Genomic DNA, 22,621 nt, shown 5'->3' on the forward strand with positions numbered 1-22,621 from the left:
GTGAAATGTCAGAATATTAGTAGAGAGGAGATTTATTTCAGCTTTTATTTCTTTCATCACATTCCCAGTGGGTCAGAAGTTTACATACACTCAATTAGTATTTGGTAGCATTGCCTTTAAATTGTTTTACTTGGGTCAAACATTTCGGGTAGCCCTTCCACAAGCTTCCCACAATAAGTTGTGTGAATTTTGTCCCATTCCTCCTGACAGAGCTGGTGTAACGGAGTCAGGTTTGTAGGCCTCCTTGCTCGCACACCCTTTTTCTGTTCTGCCCACAAATGTTCTATGGGATTGAGGTCAGGGCTTTGTGATGGCCACTCCAATACCTTGACTTTGTTGTCCTTAAGCCATTTTTCCACAACTTTGGAAGTATGCTTGGGGTCATTGTCCATTTGGAAGACCCATTTGCGACCAAGCTTTAACTTCCTGACTGATGTCTTGAGATGTTGCTTCAATATATCCACATAATTATCCATCCTCATGATGCCATCTATTTTGTGAAGCGCACCAGTTCCTCCTGCAGCAAAACACCCCCACAACATGATGCTGCCACCCCTGTGCTTCACGGTTGGGATGGTGTTCTTCGGCTTGCAAGCCTCCCCCTTTTTCCTCCAAACATAAATGGTCATTATGGCCAACAGTTCTATTTTTGATTCATCAGACCAGAGGACATTTCTCCAAAAAGTACGATCTTTGTCCGCATGTGCAGTTGCAAACCATAGTCTGGCTTTTTTATGGCGGTTTTGGAGCAGTGGCTTCTTCCTTGCTGAGTGGCCTTTCAGGTTATGTCGATATAGGACTCGTTTTACTGTGGATATAGATACTTTTGTACCTGTTTCCTCCAGCATCTTCACAAGGTCCTTTGCTGCTCTTCTGGGATTGATTTGCACTTTTCGCACCAAAGTACGTTCATCTCTAGGAGACAGAACTCGTCTCCTTCCTGAGCGGTATGAAGGCTGCGTGGTCCCATGGTGTTTATACCTGCGTACTATTGTTTGTACAGATGAACGTGGCACATTCAGGCGTTTGGAAATTGCTCCCAAGGATGAACCAGACTTGTGGAGGTCTACAATTCTTTTTCTGACGTCTTGGTTGATTTCTTTTGATTTTCCCATGATGTCAAGCAAAGAGGCACTGAGTTTGAAGGTAGGCCTTGAAATACATCCATAGGTACACCTCCAATTGACTCAAATGATGTCAATTAGCCTATCAGAAGCTTCTAAAGCCATTACATAATTTTCAGGAATTTTCCAAGCTGTTTAAAGGCACAGTCAACTTAGTGTATGTAAACTTCTGACCGACGGGAATTGTGATACAGTGAATTATATGTGAAATAATCTGTCTGTAAACAATTGTTGGATAAATTCATGCATGTCATGCACAAAGTAGATGTCCTAACCGACTTGCCAAAACTATAGTTTGTTATCAAGAAATTTGTGGAGTGGTTGAAAAACGAGTTTTAAAGACTCCAACCTAAATGTATGTAAACTTCCGATTTCAACTCTATATAGCCTGTAGCTTATTGGAGATTGGAGATTAATTAATTGGAGATTAAACATATCAATTCTATTTTATCAAATTGTCATACTCTTAGTTCACTGATATTTTTTATTTATTTATTGTTTCTTTTTGTACATTATGGCATTTTATTGTAACTCTTGTTTGTCACTGATGCTAGTAATATGAGGCTTCTGTTCACATATCAGCTGCATAGCATGTTGACATTACAGAAAGTACCTCCAACAGTGACAGATCCATAATGGAACCTGTCAATTATTTACTGTGAGTTACTTATTAACTGAAAATAGATTTATTTCATTACGAGTACACAAGTAGCATTGTCTAGTTGTGGGAGTGAGTGAGTTTTTCAGCCCATCCCTTAAGTCTATGCTTTCCAGTTAGTTTCACTTTGAATCCTTCTCTTAAAACAACCTCTGAGCCTGACCAGCATTAACACAGCTATAACCATGTAATTAAAATAGTCTTAGTCGCCCGATACTCGGGTTGTAGAATGGCAGGGAGTGTCTGTATATGTTATTATGGAATCACTGAGCCCAGCCTGGTCTCATAAACTATACGTAACATAGTAAAGTTAAATCCGGGACACTCAAATGAGTATGATACTGTATGTTACATTTGGTGTGGTTACTTAACGGAAAGGAGAGGTGGATGTGTGGGCGTATAATGCAAACGTCAAGCGGCACAAAGGTTGCGTGTTCGAATCTGATCACGGACAACTTTAACATTTACACTAATTTAGCACTTAGCTACTACTTTTTAGTTACTATGCAGCATGTTAGCTAACACTTCTCCTAACCCAGTGGTCACCAACCGGTTGATCGACTTGTCGATCTCTAAGGCATTTCTATTTGAATGCCAAACATTTCTGTAAAAAACCTAACGATAAAGCCTTGTGTTCCTATTTTGTTTTGTTAGTCTCGGGCTGTTGGTGGTAGGTGCAGCCAATTCCGCTGCCCTGCGTGCCAGGTAGGCAAACTGTTGCCATTTCATGTGTCTGAAGGTACCAACTCTGCCTTCCCGGTGGGCCTGGTGAGGAAATCAAGTGCACTATGCTACCGCTGGGCAATCAGATTGCTCAGATGACCGAGTCTGCAGTTTATTTATTTTTTATTTTTATTTCACCTTTATTTAACCAGGTAGGCTAGTTGAGAACAAGTTCTCATTTAAAACTGTGACATGGCCAAGATAAAGCATAGCGGTGTGAACAGACAACAACACAGAGTTACACATGGAGTAAACAAGTCAATAACACAGTAGGGGGGGGGGAAATTGTCTATATACATTGTGTGCAAAAGCCATGAGGAGATGGGCAATTCATAGGCCATAGGAGCGAATAATTACAATTTAGCAGATTAACACTGGAGTGATAAATCATCAGATGAGCATGTGCAAGTAGAGATACTGGTGTGCAAAAGAGCAGAAAAGTAAATAAATAAAAACAGTAAGGGGATGAGGTAGGTAAATTGGGTGGGCTATTTACAGATGGACTATGTACAGCTGCAGCTATCGGTTAGCTGCTCAGATAGCAGATGTTTAAAGTTGGTGAGGGAAATAAAAGTCTCCAACTTAAGCGATTTTTGCAATTCGTTCCAGTCACAGGCAGCAGTAACGTAGCAGGCAATAAAAAAGCAATGGCAAAATTAATACTGAGATTTCAAAACGTTTAACACCATGACTAGAGAGAGAATGTCAATGAATACAGCAAAGAGCTGATGTTTTTATGAGTGAGTTCATGTTTAAGTTCTTACTCAGCACTGTCAACACTTTTATAAGCCATACAATGTGTGTTCTTCCTCCTCTCAGGGCTGCAACAAGCAGTGCAGCAGTAATGAATGAGTAGGAAAGTGTATCTATAGGCTTGCGTTGTTGTTATTATTAGCCTAACTAACATTAGCGGCAACAAGTTGGAATTTGTAACATTTTATACGTATTGCAAATTCATAACACATTGTACATATTGCTATTTGTAACATATCATACGAAATGGATGATGGACATACATTATGAAACGTAATATATGTATTCATTTGTGTATCATACTAAATGGAGAGGGACAGATTTACTATGTTACATCTACATAAGGTAGTCAAGGTTGCTGAGCCTGGGTAGGTTCCACTTTCAGCACGGACTAATTACATATAAGCCTAAATCTTCCTGGCTTCTGTCAGGCTAGGTTGCACATTTTGGGGAATATTCAGAGGTGGAAACTTTAAGTGGGAATATATGTGAATATATGCAAATTATTATTAATACCATTTAAATGTAGCTTATTTTGCATTGGATATATTTACCATATCATATGGAGACAGAAACATAAACCTTTTACCTTATCATAAGTGGACTTAATTGCAAATGATTAAATCCTTCCAATATAAATGTTTAAAAGTATTTAGTTATGAATTGAACTTTAATTAAATGAGTTGACTCTTCACATGGGATGATTTCACTGAACAACAAAAGAAAGGGAATATTGAATGATCCCCGAAGATCAAATCGTATCTCCCAAAAACATTTTTAACAAACATCTGTAAATTAATTGTCTACAAACTAAAGCTTTGGTTGTCTTCCTCTCAGGCTTCCATGTCTTCTCCCTGGACCTCAATGTCCACCTCTTGAACATCAGACTCTGAGGCCTCATCTTCACTGTCACTTTCCAACCTTGTTGACAATGGCTCGTTGTCAGGCTCAAAAAGCCTCCAATTTGCACGGATGGCCACCAATTTTTCAACCCTTGTATTGGTCAGCCTGTTGCGTGCTTTGGTGTGTTCCCAAACAAGGACCAGTTGCGCTCTGAGGAGGCTGATGAATGTAGAGGATGATGGCGGCAACAGGGGGAAAGAGCCTCAGGTCCACAAAGTCCCTTCCACCAGGTGGCTGATGCAATATGGCTGTCATGCCAACATATCTCATCTCCATCCCAAAGCCCTTGCTTGGAAGTGTACTTCGCATGACTGCCAAGAACCTTGCCCTCATCCAGGCCAAGGTGGCAAGACACAGTAGTGATGACACCATAGGGTTGGTTGATCTCTGCACCAGACAGGATTGCTCTTACCAGCGTACTTGGGGTCCAACATGTGCGCTGCGGCGTAAAATTGGCTTCGGGCAGAAGTCTTCACACTTTTTGATGTATTTCAGAACTGCAGTTTCCTCTGCTTGGAGCAACAGTGAAGTGGGTAGGGCAGTACGGATTTCTTCTCTTACATCTGCAAGCAGAGTCTGAACATCAGACAGGATGGCATTGTCTCCCTCAATCAGTGCAATGGCTACTGCTATAGGTTTCAGGAGTTTCCTGCTGCTTACCGCTCTCTCCCAAAATATATCATCCAGGAGGATCCTCTTGATGGTCCTGTCCATATCGCCAGACTGTGATATGGCCATTTCTTGGAGAGACTCCTTCCCCTCCAGGAGACTGTCAAACATGACACCACCTGTGTTGCTGGGCAGCTTCAATGTGGTGCTCTTATTCTTCTCACTTTGCTTGGTGAGGTAGATTGCTGCTATAACTTGATGACCCTTCACATACCTAACCATTTCCTTGGCTCTCTTGTAGTGTATCCATTGTTTTCAGTGCCATGATGTCCTTGAGGAGCAGATTCAATGCATGATTAGCATAGCCAATGTGTGTGATGTGAGGGTAATCTGTGTGATGTGAGGGTAGGACTCCTCTACTTTACACCAAGCAGCCTTCATGTTCGCAGCATTGTCTGTCACCAGTGCAAATACCTTCTGTGGTCCAAGGTAATTGATGACTGCCTTCAGCTCATCTCCAATGTGCTCTTGTAGAATACTGGTTGAGGGGTGGAGATGATGTAGTTAATTATTCCTTTCCCACTAGCATTCGACCACCCATCAGAGATGATTGCAGATGTCTGCTTTCTCTATGATTTGCTTGACCTTCACCTGAACTCTGTTGAACTCTGCATCCAGCAAATGAGTAGATGAAGCATGTCTGGTTGGAGGGGTGTATGCTGGGCGAAGAACATTTAGGGAGAAATCTCTTTCAATACACATTGCCTGTGAGCATCAGAGGTGAACCAGTTGCATACACAGCTCGAGCAAGACATTCATCAGCATTTCTCTGACTACGTTCCTCCATTGAGTCAAAAAAACTTCTGATTCCAGGAGGACCATGAGCTGTTGCTATCGATAAGGTGTCTGATTCATCATTTTCACCTCGAATAGAAGTAGAGGGACTTTTGTCAGAAGTTGGTTGTTGTGAGCGCTGAGGGAACTTTATGCACTTGGCCAGATGATTCTGTATCTTTGTTGCATTCTTCACATATGATTTGGCACAGTATTTGCAAATGTACACAGCTTTTCCTTCTACGTTAGCTGCAGTGAAATGTCTCCACACATCAGTGTCCGTAGCATTTTCCTGTAAACATTAGGAAAGAATGAGTGAGGAGGGGGAAATAAAATGAATACAATTCCATGTACAGATAAATAGTTAAGCAGTTAGATTAAACAACTCCTTTTGTAAGAAATGTTTTAAAATGAAACATGTATGGAAACAGGTGAGTTAACACTGTTAGCAGGCTCAAGCAAGCTAAAACCCACATGGTAGCAAAAACTAACTAGCCGAAATTAGACATGATTTAAACACACTTTGCTGTAGGCTACTATTTACTAGTTAACAAAAATAATGTATGTCATATAAAATATTTAAACTCCACCCAGTATTGTAATCAAAATTTACCAGAAAACATGTAGTCCTTGGCTCAGGTAGTGTGGGCTCAATAGCATCTCATTAGTGTGCAAGATCTTGAGAATCAGCTGTACCATGTGATGGAAGAATGCACTGTGCATGCAGAGGGTTGCAATTCCATTGAATTGGGGGTAGTTTAACCAAAATATGCCTTGTGTATCCCACAAAAAAAGGTGCACTGTTATAAGCTAACATTTTTGATGAATTTCAGCAAAATTCCCCAAATTCCAGGGCTTAACTTCCCATGGAAAAATTCTGGAAATTTACCGGTAAGTTTCTTACCCTTTGCAACCCTAGTCAGGGTGCAGCTAAGCTCCTCCTGTTGCATCCATTGTTTTCATTGCTTTGTTATAATGTAGCTAGCATTGTCTTTCATTATGAGGATGGGATATTATATTTAGATGTTAAATTCATACTTGACATTCCTCGTAAGTCCTTTGGGATCTCACTTTGTGGCCTTGCTTAGTAAAAGTGCCTATCTCGTGAACCTCTTAAGGATCAGCCCCTCTTTTTAAAATTTTCGCCTAAATTGACATACCCAAATCTAACTGCCTGTAGCTCAGGCAATGATTCAAGGATATGCATATTCTTGATACCATTTGAAAGGAAACACTTTGAAGTTTGTGGAAATGTGAAATGAATGTAGGAGAATATAACACATTAGATCTGGTTAAAGAAAGAAGTTTATTTTTTTGGTACCATCTTTGAAATGCAAGAGACAAGTCACACATTCAGCTAGGAAGCTGTAATTTAGATGGTGTCCACAATAAGGCAACAGTGTGTGCAAAGTTTCAGACTTATAACTTCAAGAATGAGCAAGCTACATGACATTTAGTGTGTAGTCACCCAGGTGTCCTTCACGATTTTCCCAAATGTACCCAAGTGGCCGAATTGGTAAATTTTCTAGAACCAAACTACAGAAAACATACAAAAATGCTATGCTAATAAAAAATACAAGTTTACCCACTCCCAGGAATGTCATACATTATGGATTATTAGCTTCCATACATAAAATGTACTAACAGGAGACACGACAAGAATGCTTATCCAATGCCTCCAAACACAAAGTGAATATAAAAGGGTTATATTTAAGGGTTAAGTTAGCAGCCAACACTGATCTGTCATAAGTGAACAAACCACACACAAAGTAAAAAAATTGATATTTAAAATGTACACACTATTTACAATTACAGTATTTAGAACACCCTCTACACAATATTGTGCTGCTGGTCCCAAGTCTTTTTGCTGTAAAGCACATGGCATCCTCTACTTGTAGGCTGGCCGGGTATTCACACCTCTAGATGGCTGGGAGGGGGTTTGTTGTGGAGCCAGAGAGCAGCAGTCAGACTAAGTTGGGGATGGAGGACTTGAATATGGTCTCTTTGAAGTCAGTCTACCACTATTGAAGATTTAAAACAAGTCAGTACAGATTCTTATTTACATTGATGCCAAAACCGGACGACGCTGGGCCAATTGTGCGCTGACCTATGGGACTCCCATTCACGGCCATCTGGTTGCTGTAAAGACAGATTGAACTTATCAGATGAATGTGCTATCTACACTGAACAATTTTGTTTGTTTTTTGTTTGTATAAAACGACATCACATTATTCATATTGAGCAACAACTGTCCCGTTGACGGGACACTGATCCATATGAAGTTTTAAGAAGTGAATATTTGGTTTGAATAATTGAAAATGCTGTTGACCTGAGTATTGAGTGTGCTCCTAACCGTGTGTTTCAACAGGCATCCGCTCATGGGACGTGGACCTGACAGCCTGTAACCTGGATGAGCAGCTCAAGCTATTTGTGTCACGACACTCTGCCTTCTTCTCAGAGGAAATAAAAGGTAAGGAGAATTTGGGGACTTTCCCCACCACTGACCTCTGAAATAAAACATGTACATTCATCTGTCATATTTTTTTACTTTTTATTTAACCTCTCTCTGTGTGGTCATATTTGACCAATTTATGTATGATGTATTAAAAGTGCCTGTAGTCTCTGCAGGTTAACTTCACTAGGGTAGGGGGCAGCATTTTGAATTTTGGATGAAATGCATGCCCAAATTAAACTGCCTGCTTCACGGGCCCAGAAGATATGATATGCATATACTGGTAGATTTGGATAGAACACACTCTACAGTTTCCAAAACTGTTAAAATAGTGTCTGTGAGTATAACAGAACTGAAAACCTGAGAAAAATCCATTCAGGAAGTAGTTTTTTTTGGGGTTTTGTAGTATTCTATTCAATGCCATTACAGTATCCATTGACTTAGGACTCAAATTGCAGTGTCTATGCCATCTACTAGATGTCAACAGTCTTTAGAAATTGTTTCAGGCTTGTATTCTGAAAAATTAGGAAGTAAGAGCAGTCTGAATGAGTGGACCCTAAAGTGTTACAGAGCTTTTTCATGCGCGAGACCGAGAGTGCCTTTCTTGTTTACCTTTTAAATTGACAATGTTATTGTCCGGTTGAAATATTATCGATTATTTAGGCTAAAAACAACCTGAGGCTTGAAGATAAACATCGTTTGACATGTTTCTATGAACTTTACGGATACAATTAGAATTTTTTTGTCTTCCTGTTTTGACTGCGTTTGAGCCTGTGGATTACTGAAGAAAATGCGTGAACAAAACTGAGGTTTTTGGATATAAAGAGACTTTATCGAACAAAAGGAACATTTATTGAGTAAATGAATGTCTGCTGAGTGCAACCATATGAAGATCATCAAAGGTAAGGGATTCATTTTATCTCTATTTTTGACATGTGTAACTGTTCTACTTGGCTGGCTACTGTTTGTAATGATTTGTCTAGTGGGCAATGTTCTCAAATAATCGTAAGGTATGCTTTTGCCGTAAGGCATTTTTTAAATCTGACACTGTGGTTGGATTCACAAGAAGTTAATCTTTAACTTCTTGCGACTACAGGGGGTGCTGTTCCGAATTAGCATTTTGTCGTCTCCAAATTAAACTGCCTAGTACTCAATTCTTGCTCGTACAATATGCATATTATTAATTATATTGGATAGAAAACACCTTCTAGTTTCATACAACGTTGAAATTATGTCTGTGGGTGACCCAGAAAAATTTCTACAGCGAAATCCATGACAGACAGTGAAAGGTCTGAGAGCGAAGCTCTGGTTTCAGATCAGTTTTTAAGGTCTCTGTCTATCCTATGGCACGACACGAACTGCACCCGCCTTCCCCTGGATGTCAGTAACCAATGAGAAGTGGAATGGGCCTTCTAGGTAGCTCTCAGAGGTTATAAAACACCAAGGAGTGAGAGTAGCCCCCCTTTCGACGCAAGCCCTTACGCAGGATGGGACCTCCGGACGCCATTTTCACAGGCTCGGTTATCAACTTGAAATGTATCCGTCTGTAATTTAATTCGATATAGGACTTAGAAACATCATAAGGTAGTTAATTTAAACCGTTTTATAGCAATTTATATCCGTTTAGTGCGATTCTGAGGAATTTCTTTGTCGTGCACTTTCTAGCTTTGGGAACGTTTCGCGGTCTCGGTCGTTGTTAGTGGACATTTCGAAGGACAGAGGACATCTATCGACCAAAAGACGTTTATAACATAGAAAGGATACATTGCCCAAGAATATGATGGAAGATCAGCTCAAAGTAAGCAATATTTAATATGATAAACCGTGTTTCTGTCGAAATATTTTAAACGCATACATCGCCATTTTGTTTTGTATAGCTTCACTTGGCCAACCCTGTATTGAAAAGTAAGGATAATTTTAAAAATGTAAATCAGCGGTTGCATTAAGAACTAATTTGTCTTTCGATTCCTGTCAACCCTGTATTTTTTAGTCAAGTATATGATTAGCTTTTAATTAAACTAGATCACTCTGATAGATGACGTCAGACATATTGAGGCTTGATTTCCTAGTATTTTCATTGTGTAACCACGGTTTTGTATGGCTAAATATGCACCTTTTCGAACAAACTGTATATGTATGTTGTAAAATGATGTTACAGGAGTGTCATCGGAAGAATTCTGAGAAGGTTAGTGAAAAAATTAATATCTTTTGGCGGTGATTACGTTATAGCGCTCTTTGGCTGGAATCGATGCTCTGGTAACGTTTTCACATGTAGTATGCTAACTTATCGATTTATTGTGTTTTCGCTGTAAAACGCTTAGAAAATCTGAAATATTGTCTGGAATCACAAGATCTGGGTCTTTCCATTGCTATGCTTTGTCTATTCTTATGAAATGTTTTATGATGAGTAAATTGGTCATACACGTTGCTCTATCTAGTAATTCTAGTCGATTTGCGATGGTCGGTGCAATTGTAAACTGTGATTTCTACCTGAAATATGCACTTTTTTCTAACAAAAACTATCCTATACCATGAATATGTTATCAGACTGTCATCTGAAGAGGTTTTTTCTTGGTTAGTGGATATCAATATCTTAGTTGAGCCGAATTGGTGATAGCACCTGAAGGAGTAAGAAACTGATGGAGTTAGAATAGTGGTGTATTTTGCTAACGTGTTTAGCTAATAGATTTACATATTTTGTCTTCCCTGTAAAACATTTTAAAAATCTGAAATGGTGGCTTTATTCACAAGATCTGTATCTTTCATCTGGTGTCTTGGACTTGTGATTTAATGATATTTAGATGCTACTATCTACTTCTGAAGCTATGCTATCTATGCTAATCAGTGTGTGGGGGGTGGGGGGTGATCCCGGATACGGGGTTGAGGTTCGGTAAAGGTTAAACCTTAAATATGTTTTGTTTTCTGAATTTTTATGTGTATTTCTGTATTTGAAATAACGCTCAGCAGTTTCACTGGCTGTTGAAGAGGTGGGACGCTACCGTCTCACATGCCCAAGAGAGGTTAAGAACACATTGCTTTGGCCCATGTCCAGAGCCTTCAGAAAGTATTCACACCCCTTGACTGATTCACATTGTTGTTACAGCCTGAATTTAAAATTGTTAAATTGAGATGTTTTGTCACCGGCCTGCACACAATACCCCATAATGTCAAAGTGGAATTATGTTTTTAGAACAAGTCAGATAATAAGTTGCATGGACTCACTCTGTGTGCAATGATAGTGTTTAATATGATTTTTTGAATGACTACCTCATCTCTGTACCCCACAAATACAATTATCTGTAAGGTCCCTAAGTCAAGCAGTGAATTTCAAACACAGATTCAACCACAAAGACTAGGGATGTTTTCCAATGGTTCGCAGAGAAGGGCCCCTCTGGTAGATGTGTAAAAATATATATATATATAAATATTTTTATAAAAAAATAAAAAGCAGACATTGAATATCCCTTTGAGCTTGGTGAAGTTATCAATTACAATTTTGATGGTGTCAATACACCCAGTCACTACAAACATACAGGCGTCCTTCCTAATTATTTCCGGAGAGGAAAGAAACCGCTCAGGGATTTTACCATGAGGCCAATGGTGACTTTAAAAGAGTTAGTTTAATGGCTTTGATAGGAGACAACGTTGGAACAAAGAAGCATGTACAGAATAAAAATATTCCAAAACATTCATCCTGTTTGCACCAAGGCACTAAAGTAATACTGCAAATGTGGCAAAGCACTTAACTTTTTGTCCTTAATAATAGAAAGTGTTATAAAAATATAACCACTAGTGGTTAGAGCATTGGGCTAGTAACCGAAAGGTTGCTGGATCGAATCCCCGAGCTGACAAGGTAAAAATCTGTCCTTCTCCCCCTGAACAAGGCATTTAACCCACTATTCCTCGGTAGGCCGTCATTGTAAATAAGAATTTGTTATTAACTGACTTGCCTAGTTAAATAAAGGTTATGTTTTTAGGTCAAATCCCATACAATGTAGGGGTGGCTGCATCATGTTATGGGTATGCTTGTAATTGTTAAGGACTGGAGAGTTTTTCAGTATTAAAAAATGGAATGGAGCTAAGCACAGTCAAAATCTTAGAGGAAAACCTGGTTGTCTGCTTTCCACCAGACACTGGGAGATGAATTCACATTTCAGCAGGGCTATTTAAAACACAAAGCGAAATCTACACTGCTTACCAAGAACACAGTGACTGTTCCTGAGTGGCCGACTTGAAGTTTCGACTTCAGTCTATTTGAAAATCTATGGCAAGACCTGAAATTTGTCTAGCAATGATCAACAACCAATTTCACAGAGCTTGAAGAATTTTGAAAATAATAATGGGCAAATGTTGCATAATCCGGGTGTTACATGTATAGACTACTAATCTAATCAATATTTATTTAATTTTTTTACAAATATTTTTACACTGACATTAGTATTTGGTGTAGATCGATGACAAAATTGACAATTAAATCAATGTAATGCCACTTTGTAACACAACAAAATGTTGGAAAGGTCAGTGTGTGAATACTTTCTGAATGCACTGTATGTTAACAAGGCATGTAATAGTGGTTGAAGGGATGATGTTAATGGTAATTTGTCTCTCTTTATGTAGTTTTTTTCTTTTGTCGTGATGTTTTTATTTTTATCCCTGTCCCTGCAGGAGGTCTTTTGCCTTTTGGTTGGCAGTCATTGTAAATAAGAATTTGTTCTTAACTGACTTGCCTTGTTAAATAAAAATTCAAGCCTATTGAAGATTAGATGCTTCATACACTGTTTGTTTTGTCAACTGCTCTTGCACCATTGCTTGGATCCATAGTCTCAAGTCAGTCTGCCTTGGCTGAACAGACTGGTACCAGCAACTCTTCTTTATGGGGTACATTTCCAAGATGGAATTGGGTGTGTTAGGCAGCTGAGTGAACAGCTGAAATCCTCATCACCCCTAAACCACCACCCCGTGCCATTCTTTCAAACTTATGACTCACACGTGAATGCCTGCTGTTCTTTTAGTTATGTTCTTCGACTCCTTTTTGACTTTCTTCCGTCAGTCTATTAAATGAGTCCCATTGAATATTTGTGTGAATGCTGTTCATGACCCACTTTTCAAACTTGACAGCTGTGAAATTGAGGACACAAGATGAAAAAAAAATTACATTACACATTTTCTGTCCAACACACTGTTACATCCCATGACGATCACAATTCTCAGAGAAGACATCATAAGCATAAATTAGTCAAACATTCTAAATGGTAGGAGAAAGTTGCTTTAAATGAGAATAATTATATGGTCATTCATCCAAAGCCACTTAGAGAACTCATGTGGGAATCAAACCCACACATACCATGCTCCAACCAACTGAGCCATTGGAACCACCGATAGCTTCCAGTTCCCGTTCTCATGTTATTCACTGTTAGGTGTGTGTCTGTCCCTGGGCTTCCTCCCTGCTGTTGGCATGCTGGGCCACAGTGGTTAGCAACACAGCGGTGCCCTGGGACTAGATGTTTGCGTGTGGAGAGGCTTTATCTAGCAGATCAGCAGTAGCAGCACTTAGATGGACTGACCGTTGGCGGATTAGAAAGTCTGTCTTGCTCGGCAGGTCAGGGGCTGCTCAGCCTGGCAAACACCAGTGATATTACATTCGCTCAGCGTCTTCACACGCCAGTGGAGATAGAGCTTGCTTCCTTCCCCACCAGAGATTGTCTATCCCATGATAACTCCATCTGGTTGCTGTAAAGACTCTTTGAACTTAGCACATTCATCTGATATCTACACTGAACAAAAATATAAACGCAACATGCAATAATGTCAAAGATTTTAGTGAGTTATAGTTCATATAAGGAAGTCAGTCAATTAAAATAAATAAATTAGGACCTAATCTATGGATTTAACATGACTAGGAATACAGATACCCTTAACAAAAAGGTAGGGGCGTGGATCAGGAAACAGTCAGTATCTGGTGTGAACACTATTTACTGCAAGTTGGTCAGGCGGTTGATTGTGGTCTGTGGAACGTTGCACCACTCCTCTTCAATGGCTGTGTGAAGTTGCTGGATATTGGTGGAACTGGAGCACGCTGTCGTACACGTTGATCTGGAGCATACCAAACTTGTTCTATGGGTGACGCCTGGTGAGTATGCAGTCCATGGACGAACTGGGACATTTTCAGCCTCCAGGAATTGTACAGATCCTTGCGACATGGGGCCGTGGATTATCATGCTGAAACATGAGGTGATGACGGCAGATGAATGGCACGGATCTCGTTACGGTATCTCTGTGCATTCAAATTGCCATCGATAAAATGCAATTGTGTTTGTTGTCCATAGCTTTTGCCTGCCCATACTATAACCCCATCGCCACCATGGGGCACTCTGTTCAACATTGACATCAGCAAACCGCTCGCCCACACAACGCTATACACGCTGTCTGCCATCTGCCCGGTACAGTTGCAACCGGGATTCATCCATGAAGAGCACACTTCTCCAGCATGCCAGAGGCTATTGAAGGTGAGACTTTGTCCACTGAAGTCCGTTACGACGCAGAACTGCAGTCAGATCAAGACCCTGGTGAGGACGACGAGCTTCCCTGAGATGTTTTCTGACAGCACAGTTTCATCAGCTGTCCGGGTGACTGGTCTCAGACAATCCCGCAGTTAAATAATCCGAATCTGGAGGTCCTGGACTGGCGTGGTCACACATGGTCTGTGGTTGTGAGGCCAATTGGACGTACTGCCAAATTCTCTAAAATAGCATTGGAAGAGGCTTATGGTAGAGAAATGAACATTTTAATTCTCCAACAACAGCTTTAGTGGACAGTAATGCAGTCAGCATGCCAATTGCATGCCCTCCCTCAACTTGAGACATCTGTGGCATTGTGTTGTGTGACAAAAATGCCCAGCACAAGGTGCACCTGTTTAATCAGCTTCTTGATATGCCACACCTGCCAGGTGGATAGATTATCTTGGCAAAGGAGAAATCCTTTTAACAGGAATGTAAACACATTTGTGCACAACATTTTTGAGAAATAAGAGTTCTGTGCATAAGGAACATTTCTGTGCTCTTTTAATCCAGTTCATGTGACCAACACTTTACATGTTGCATGTATATTTATCTATCATCCAGGTAATCTACAATCTGGGGAAATTATACAAATTACGTTGAGAAAAAGCTTTGATTGCCTTTACTTCTCCTTAGTCGCCAGCCTTGGTTGGAGGTTATGGCAGAAAGCGTGTGCCCTCTTATTATGTTGTGGACACTGCATTACCATTCATCAATGTTTTCGCCACAGGCTGTTGTTCTCGTAACACTGAGAAACTTAACTCAGCTGACTGAATACTGCTTGTGTATTCATCTGTTAATGCAAAACAAAACACAACCAAACAAATACTCTTCTGTTGGAAAATGAGAGCATTCAAGAAGAATAGCAAACTAACGTTTGCATAACATTCCAAGTGGATTGCAGAAACCTTTGACGAAGACTACCCCTTGGGCCCATTTTACTCTTTTCATCAGTTCTGGAGAGGTGTGTGTGTGTGTGTGTGTGTGTGTTGGTGTGTACATACACACACGTGGCATTCTCCCCATCTTCAATCTTGTTTGCGCTACCTTTCGTTCAGTGACCATTCTCAGCAGCACTAAAAGGACTTTGACACTGCATTTTGACAGCATCCTTTCTGCTTTTCACTCCTTATGATCGAAGCAAACAAAACTGTCTATGAGGTGAGAGTGTGACAACAGTGAGAGTGTTTTAGCTCTCTGGAAAAGCATCAGGAGGCCATAGGCCTTTTTATGTTAACTGGAAGCGAACAGGGATGGACGTTCGTTGACAAATACAAAAGGCACGTTGTACTACATGCCCCCTCTTGGACTCTCCATCGGACACTAATGATAGACATGAGTCAATGTTTTCATTTGCCTGGGACTGTGTACGCAATGCCATGGGTGGTACTGGTGCTGTCCATTTTCCCTGGCCAGCAGGCCGTTTATTTATGTGAGGTCAGTTAATGGTTTCAACTAGTAATATTTTCCAAAGCCCAGTGTCCCGCCTAATTTATAGCAGGAGTTTTCCTTCATAGCCACAGTATTCTCATATTCGCTCTGTATGCTGAAGCCTGGAAATGCCAGATTGCTCAGGGTTGGAGAAGTCCCACAATTTGAATTGGTTTCTGTGATATCCAGAGGCCAACAAGCAACCTCTTTTTGTAGTAGAACCTAGAAGCCTGGCACACAAGACTAAAGCAGGAGAAACATTGCAGTGAAGTTTTATTCCTCTACACCTCAACCATACAGCATCAGCTGAGTAGCTCCTTCAGACCGTTATTTGTATAGTTTGCAGCGATCACTCACCTCAGATTAGACAAAGATCTTTTCTTCAACAAGCAGAACGCACAGGACATTCTCCGAACACCCGACAAGGCCAACATCCCACTTACAGTGGGGCAAAAAAGTATTTAGTCAGCCACCAATTGTGCAAGTTCTCCCACTTAAAAAGATGAGAGAGGCCTGTAATTTTCATCATAGGTACACTTCAACAATGACAGACAAAATGAAAAAAATGAAAAAACAGAAAATTACATTGTAGGATTTTTTATGAATTTATTTGCAAATTATGGTGGAAAATAAGTATTTGGTCAATAACAAAAGTTTATCTCAATACTTTGTTATATACCCTTTGTTGGCATTGACAGAGGTCAAACGTAATGACAGAGGTCTCATCTTTTTAAGTGGGAGAACTTGCACAATTGGTGGCTGGCTAAATACTTTTTTGCACCACTGTATTTGCAAGACGAAGAGACGCAGGTACAAAGGACACAGAGCGGGGTGCCTCGTAAGGATTCACAGAAGGCGAGTGGGAAAGCTGCCGTTACCGTCAATATTACTCGCCAGCGTGCAATCATTGGACGATAAATTAGACGAGGTACGATCACGAATATCCTACCAACGGGACATCAAAAACTGTAATATCTTGTGTTTCACGGAATCATGGCTGAATGATGACATGGATATTCAGGATATACGCTACACCGGCAAGATAGAACAGCACACCCCGGTAAGACGAGGGGGGGTGGTCTGTGCATATTTGTAAACAGCTGGTGCATGAAATCTAAGGAAGTCTCTAGATTTTGCTCGTCTGAAGTAGAGTATGTTGTGATTAAAATGCAGACCACACTATTTGCCTAGAGTTTTGAGCTATACTTTTCGTGGCTGTTTATTTACCACCACAGACGGATGCTGGAACTAAGACCGCACTCAATCAGACTCCAACCATGCAAAAGCACTGCTTCAATATTTCACAGGAATGCAAACTTACACACAGGGACACTGACAGCCGCCCCCCCACCCACCATCCCATGTGTCTGCAGTGCACTCTGCCGGGATAGAGGCAGGTATTTAAAAAACAATCTAAGCTGTAAATCACAGGAGGAGCTACATGACATGTTGCTGGGAGTGCACCAGCTGCTCAAGTAACCAGGGCAGCCAGTAAACCGCCCCAGTCCCCCCACTATAAAAGGAGACAGCCAGCCTAACAGGGGCCAAAGTCCCCTTATTCAAAACAGATACCATCTGTCAGCATCAAATCAAAGTGTATTTGTCACGTGCACCGAATACAACAGGTCTAGACCTTACAGTGAAATGCTTACTTACAGGCTCTAACCAACAGTGCAAAAAAGGTATTCGGTGAACAATAGGTAAGTAAAGAAATAAAAACAACAGTAAAAAAAAGACAGTGAAAAATAACAGGCTATATATAGGCACCGGTTAGTCGGGCTGATTGAGGTAGTATGTACATGAATGTATAGTTAAAGTGACTATGCATATATGATAAACAGAGAGTAGCAGCAGCGTAAAAGAGGGGGTGGGGGGGGCACACAATGCAAATAGTCTAGGTAGCCATTTGATTACCTGTTCAGGAATCTTATGGCTTGGGGGTAAAAACTGTTGAGAAGCTTTTTTGTCCTAGATTTGGCACTCAGGTACCGCTTGCCATGCGGTAGTAGAGAGAACAGTCTATGACTGGGGTGGCTGGGGTCTTTGACAATTCTTAGGGCCTTCCTCTGACACCGCCTGGTGTAGAGTTCCTGGATGGCAGACAGCTTAGCCCCAGTGATGTACTGGGCCGTACACACTACCCTCTGCAGTGCCTTGCGGTCGGAGGCCGAGCAATTGCCGTACCAGGCAGTGATGCAACCAGTCAGGATGCGCTTGATGTTGCAGCTGTAGAACCTTTTGAGGATCTGAGGACCCATGCCAAATCGTTTTAGTTTCCTGAGGGGGAATAGGCTTTGTCGTGTCCTCTTCATGACTGTCTTGGTGTGTAGGGACCATTTCTAGTTTGTTGATGATGTGGACAAAGGAACTTGAAGCTCTCAACCTGCTCCACTACAGCCCCATCGATGAGAATGGGGGCGTGCTTGGTCCTCCTTTTCCTGTAGTCCACAATCATCTCCTTAGTCTTGGTTACGTTGAGGGCTGGGTTGTTATTCAGGCACCACACAGCCAGGTCTCTGACCTCCTCCCTATAGGCTGTCTCGTCATTGTCGGTGATCAGGCCTACCACTGTTGTGTCGTCTGCAAACTTAATGATGAGAGATTGCATCATCTGTGGATCTGTTTGGCGGTATGCAAATTGGAGTGGGTCTAGGGTTTCTGGGATAATGGTGTTGATGTGAGCCATTACAACCTTTCAAAGCACTTCATGGCTACGGACGTGAGTGCTACGGGTCTGTAGTCATTTAGGCAGGTTGCCTTCGTGTTCTTGGGCACAGGGACCATGGAGGTCTGCTTGAAACATGTTGGTATTCCAGACTCAAATCAGGGACATGTTGAAAATGTCAGTGAAGGCACCTGCCAGTTGGTCAGCACATGCCCGGAGCACACGTCCTGGTAATCCGTCTGGCCCCGCAGCCTTGTGTATGTTGACCTGTTTAAAGGTCTTGCTCACATGGGCTACCAAGAGCATTTTCACAGTCATCCAGAACAGCTGGTGCTCTCGTGCATGCTTCTATGTTGCTTGCCTCGAAGCGAGCATAAAAGCTTGTCTGGTAAGCTCGCGTCACTGGGCAGCTCGCGTCTGGGTTTCCCTTTGTAGTCCGTAATAGTTTAAGTCCTGCCACATCCGACGATGTTTTCCCTAATGGGGGTGGTAATGCTTTAGTTACTTTCCTAATGGGGTGGTAATCCAATTAAATGCTCAATGCCTGCTAGCACATATGACTACAGCAAGCAACAATCACATACTCAATCTCCCTTCTTGACTGGCTGGACCATCTACACCAACAACCTGACTTGGACTGGGCCTTTGGGTAATTGTCCACTCGGTTTTGGATCTACTGAGATTTTGGTTAATGTGCATTTGAGCTGTTGTTCATATGTTAAGACATGGTGCATTAAGTGACAACTTTTGCAGCTTCAATAGTGATACTGGATACACTCTAGAGACTTTGGTCTTTTGTCGGCTTCTCTTATCTTCAACTATAGGCTTGGCTAGTCATAAATTGCTTGTGCAGTTACTTTTACTTTGAGTTATTCCTCTTTATCTCGCTGGCAGTCTTTTCTTCCTCTCCCACAGCCTTATAGTGTGTTAGGCTATCTATATAACCCATAAAAAACATTGTCCTTGCTTTCTGCCAGGACTTCCATGATTATTTTACCTTTTAGAGCATGTAGCCCCAGTCGTGAAACCGTTTCACCACCCCTCCCATTTCGTCTTGTGAGTCGTTGTGGCAAATTGTTGGCTAAATGGAGATGTTTGGTGCAGTGGATGAGTGAATGTCCCTGTATTCTGGCATGTGATGCAGTAGGAGGAGTGTGGATCACAGGTTGTTTATTCAGCCTGAATAGCCTCAGTATGTCATTGCAGCTTTTGGAGCATGTGAATAACTAGAATTATTTACAAATATAGCCTAAAACAAAAACATATGGTATTTCAAAAGCTTTGCCTTTTTGTTCTTTTTGAGTTGTATAGCATTATTGTGTAGATGTTGGCTTTTTTTGGTAACCAATTTGTTTGTTTTTGTCTTATTCAAGACCGTTGAATCAATACCATTCTAACTACTTGTAAGTCATGTTTTGTTGAGACCGTTATTTGGGGTATTTTGTTTTTTGCCTCAGCCTTGTCTCGTTTCAGTACCTTGCCTGGTGTTTGTCCTATTCTCTCTTCAGACCTGCACTGAAAGGTACAGTCACACTGCTGGCCCAGGGTTTATCTTTAGGCTATGCAAAGCTCTGTACCTTAATGTAATCGGCATTGTTACCTTCTCTTTAGAGGCATTCCACCCAGGGAAGTGTCTATAGTCTGGTTGTTTCTGATGCTTGCAGAGCTCTTTCTCTGGCTATGCTCAAGACTTAACTGTACGCTGAAGGCCTCTACATCTGCTAAACGGTTTACTGTAAGATCTTTCAGATTGGATTTTGACTTCTGATTTGCACAACCTGTTGAACCGTTTTAGTGGATGCATAGTCTGTTATTCCCAAACTCTCCACATATAGCCTACTGTCATTAGCCTGCATGGGCAGTTTCATTCAGACCATCTGTCTCTTTTAGTGTAGTCTGTAAATGAAACAGACTAATTGCCTAGTACCCATTGTTTGCCGGTCTAAAGGAACAGGCTATGTTCCTTTTTTAACCCCTCATCTCCTGGAGGCCGCATTTTTGCTTCTCATTACTCTCAGGTTTCTGACCACCATTTCCCTCCTTCCTTCTAGGTCAGAGGACACTGCAGCACGGTGGAGATATTCTGGATACCCAGGTGATGGTGAACCCATCCCATGAGTTGGTCTGCTCAGAGGTGAGACCTAATTAGGCTAAATCTCTCACTGTTAGCATCAGACCTTGTTGTTGAAGTCTTTATTCAGTTTCAAGGTATGTTGTGGGTAGTCTATAGTTCATTTTCCAGTATTTTAAAATGAATATGTTCAGAATGATAAAATCACATCTTTATGAAAGTCAGTATTAAAGGGGAAGTTCAACCATTTTTACACATGGCTTTATTTACACTCCTGTGTAGTTTATCCCCCCCCCAAAAACGTATTTATGTTTTGTTAATGCGAAAATTGGTTGACATTTTCATTGTAGTCGATGGCAAGTGATAACTCAGCAAAATGTCTACAAATTTTCTCTGTAATTAAACAAAATATCCTAATTGTTGAACTTCGCCTTGAAGTAATGTTTGATTATTGTTCAATAGCAATATTCCTAAGGTTTGCTCTGCTTTGCATAGCTATTGCTCTGTTCTGAAATGGAAAGGATCCAATTTCTCATATGACATCTGCACTACACACTGCCATCGCATAACACGCTTCTTTTCCCTGCCATCTGGCTCTCATTTCATACTGGAAATCAAATTGTGTTGCTGCTGTAATGATTCACAAAACCCTCCTCATTCGAACCAACATAATCTCTTTTAGCCTGTCCCTGATGCTTAATGCGCTTGTGATATTTTAGAATGCATTAAATGGCGAATTGAAAAGTCGATCTCTTGCTTTATCTGTGTTCTCTGCAAGCGCATCTGCTGGTAATTTCAGGTATTTTTTTTCAATGTTATGCCTGAACAAAGTTTGCAGTAGGCTTCGTACTGGATATGTAAACAGTAATTCTTGAAATGTTTTCTCGGTGGGGGGGTGAGGATTTTTCCACATTGAAGTGCTGTTTGTCATCAGTGTGAGTTTGAGATTATTTTTATACCATTAACAGTAGAATATTGCCATAGAGAGTTTATTGATGGATTGCCTTTTTATCATGAAAATGTTAACATATAAACTGTATGTGGACACCCCTTCAAATTAGTGGATTCGGTTATTTCAGCCACACCTGTTGCTGACCGGTGTATAAAATTGAGCACACAGCCATGCAATCTCCATAGACAAACATTGACAGTAGAATGGTCTTACTAAAGAGCTCGGTAACTTTCAACGTGGCACCGTCATAGTATGCCACCTTTCCAACAAGTCATTTTGTAAAATGTCTGCGGTGGTAGAGCTGCCCCGTTAAACTGTAAGTGCTGTTATTGTGAAGTGGAAACATCTAGGACTGTATCCTTTTTGTTTTGATCACTTGATTACATTGTATACCTTTACATCTGGGTTGTTTGTGGCCTTTGGTATGCATTTAATTTGGATCAAAATGAAGGTCTTATCTGGCCATAACTTAATGCCATTTTGTCTTTTTGTCATATTATAGACTGTAAACAGGCTGGATGTTGACAAAAAAAACTTGAATGAGAGGCCTTGTTTCTCTGTGTTCTGTAACACGAACACAGTCTACTATTGCCCTATTTGGAGTAGTAAAGGCAACTAAATGGAGCTTAATTTTCATGACTTTTTCTTTCCATTTCACTAGGTGCGCCGGCTTATATCTGATGTGTCTCGCCACAAGTTGTTGGTTCTTGCTGGACAATGTGTTGAAGAGGCAGGAGATCTGGTCTTACAAACAGGATGTTTTTCTCTGAGTGACTTCATTCAGATATTTGCTGATGAGGAGGTGAATTCATATTTTACTGTAATATTCATTCAAAGTTACAGATCAATCTAAATTCAAAAGCATTATTCATAAGCTGGTGAAGGGATT

At 40.9% G+C, this 22,621-nt stretch overlaps 1 protein-coding gene across 1 annotated transcript in view; it reads left to right on the forward strand.

Moving 5' to 3' along the window:
- LOC139539571 (microtubule-associated protein 1S-like) overlaps positions 1-22,621 on the forward strand; it is a 47,482-nt gene that overhangs the window by 19,116 nt on the left and 5,745 nt on the right. The window contains exons 2-4 of the mRNA XM_071342638.1: positions 7,973-8,074; positions 20,761-20,843; positions 22,394-22,534. Of these exons, the coding sequence (XP_071198739.1) occupies positions 7,973-8,074; positions 20,761-20,843; positions 22,394-22,534 (326 nt within the window). The remainder of the gene's footprint in view (positions 1-7,972; positions 8,075-20,760; positions 20,844-22,393; positions 22,535-22,621) is intronic.

The sequence above is a fragment of the Salvelinus alpinus genome, chromosome 15 (assembly GCF_045679555.1).
Source record: "Salvelinus alpinus chromosome 15, SLU_Salpinus.1, whole genome shotgun sequence".
NCBI lineage: Eukaryota > Metazoa > Chordata > Actinopteri > Salmoniformes > Salmonidae > Salvelinus > Salvelinus alpinus.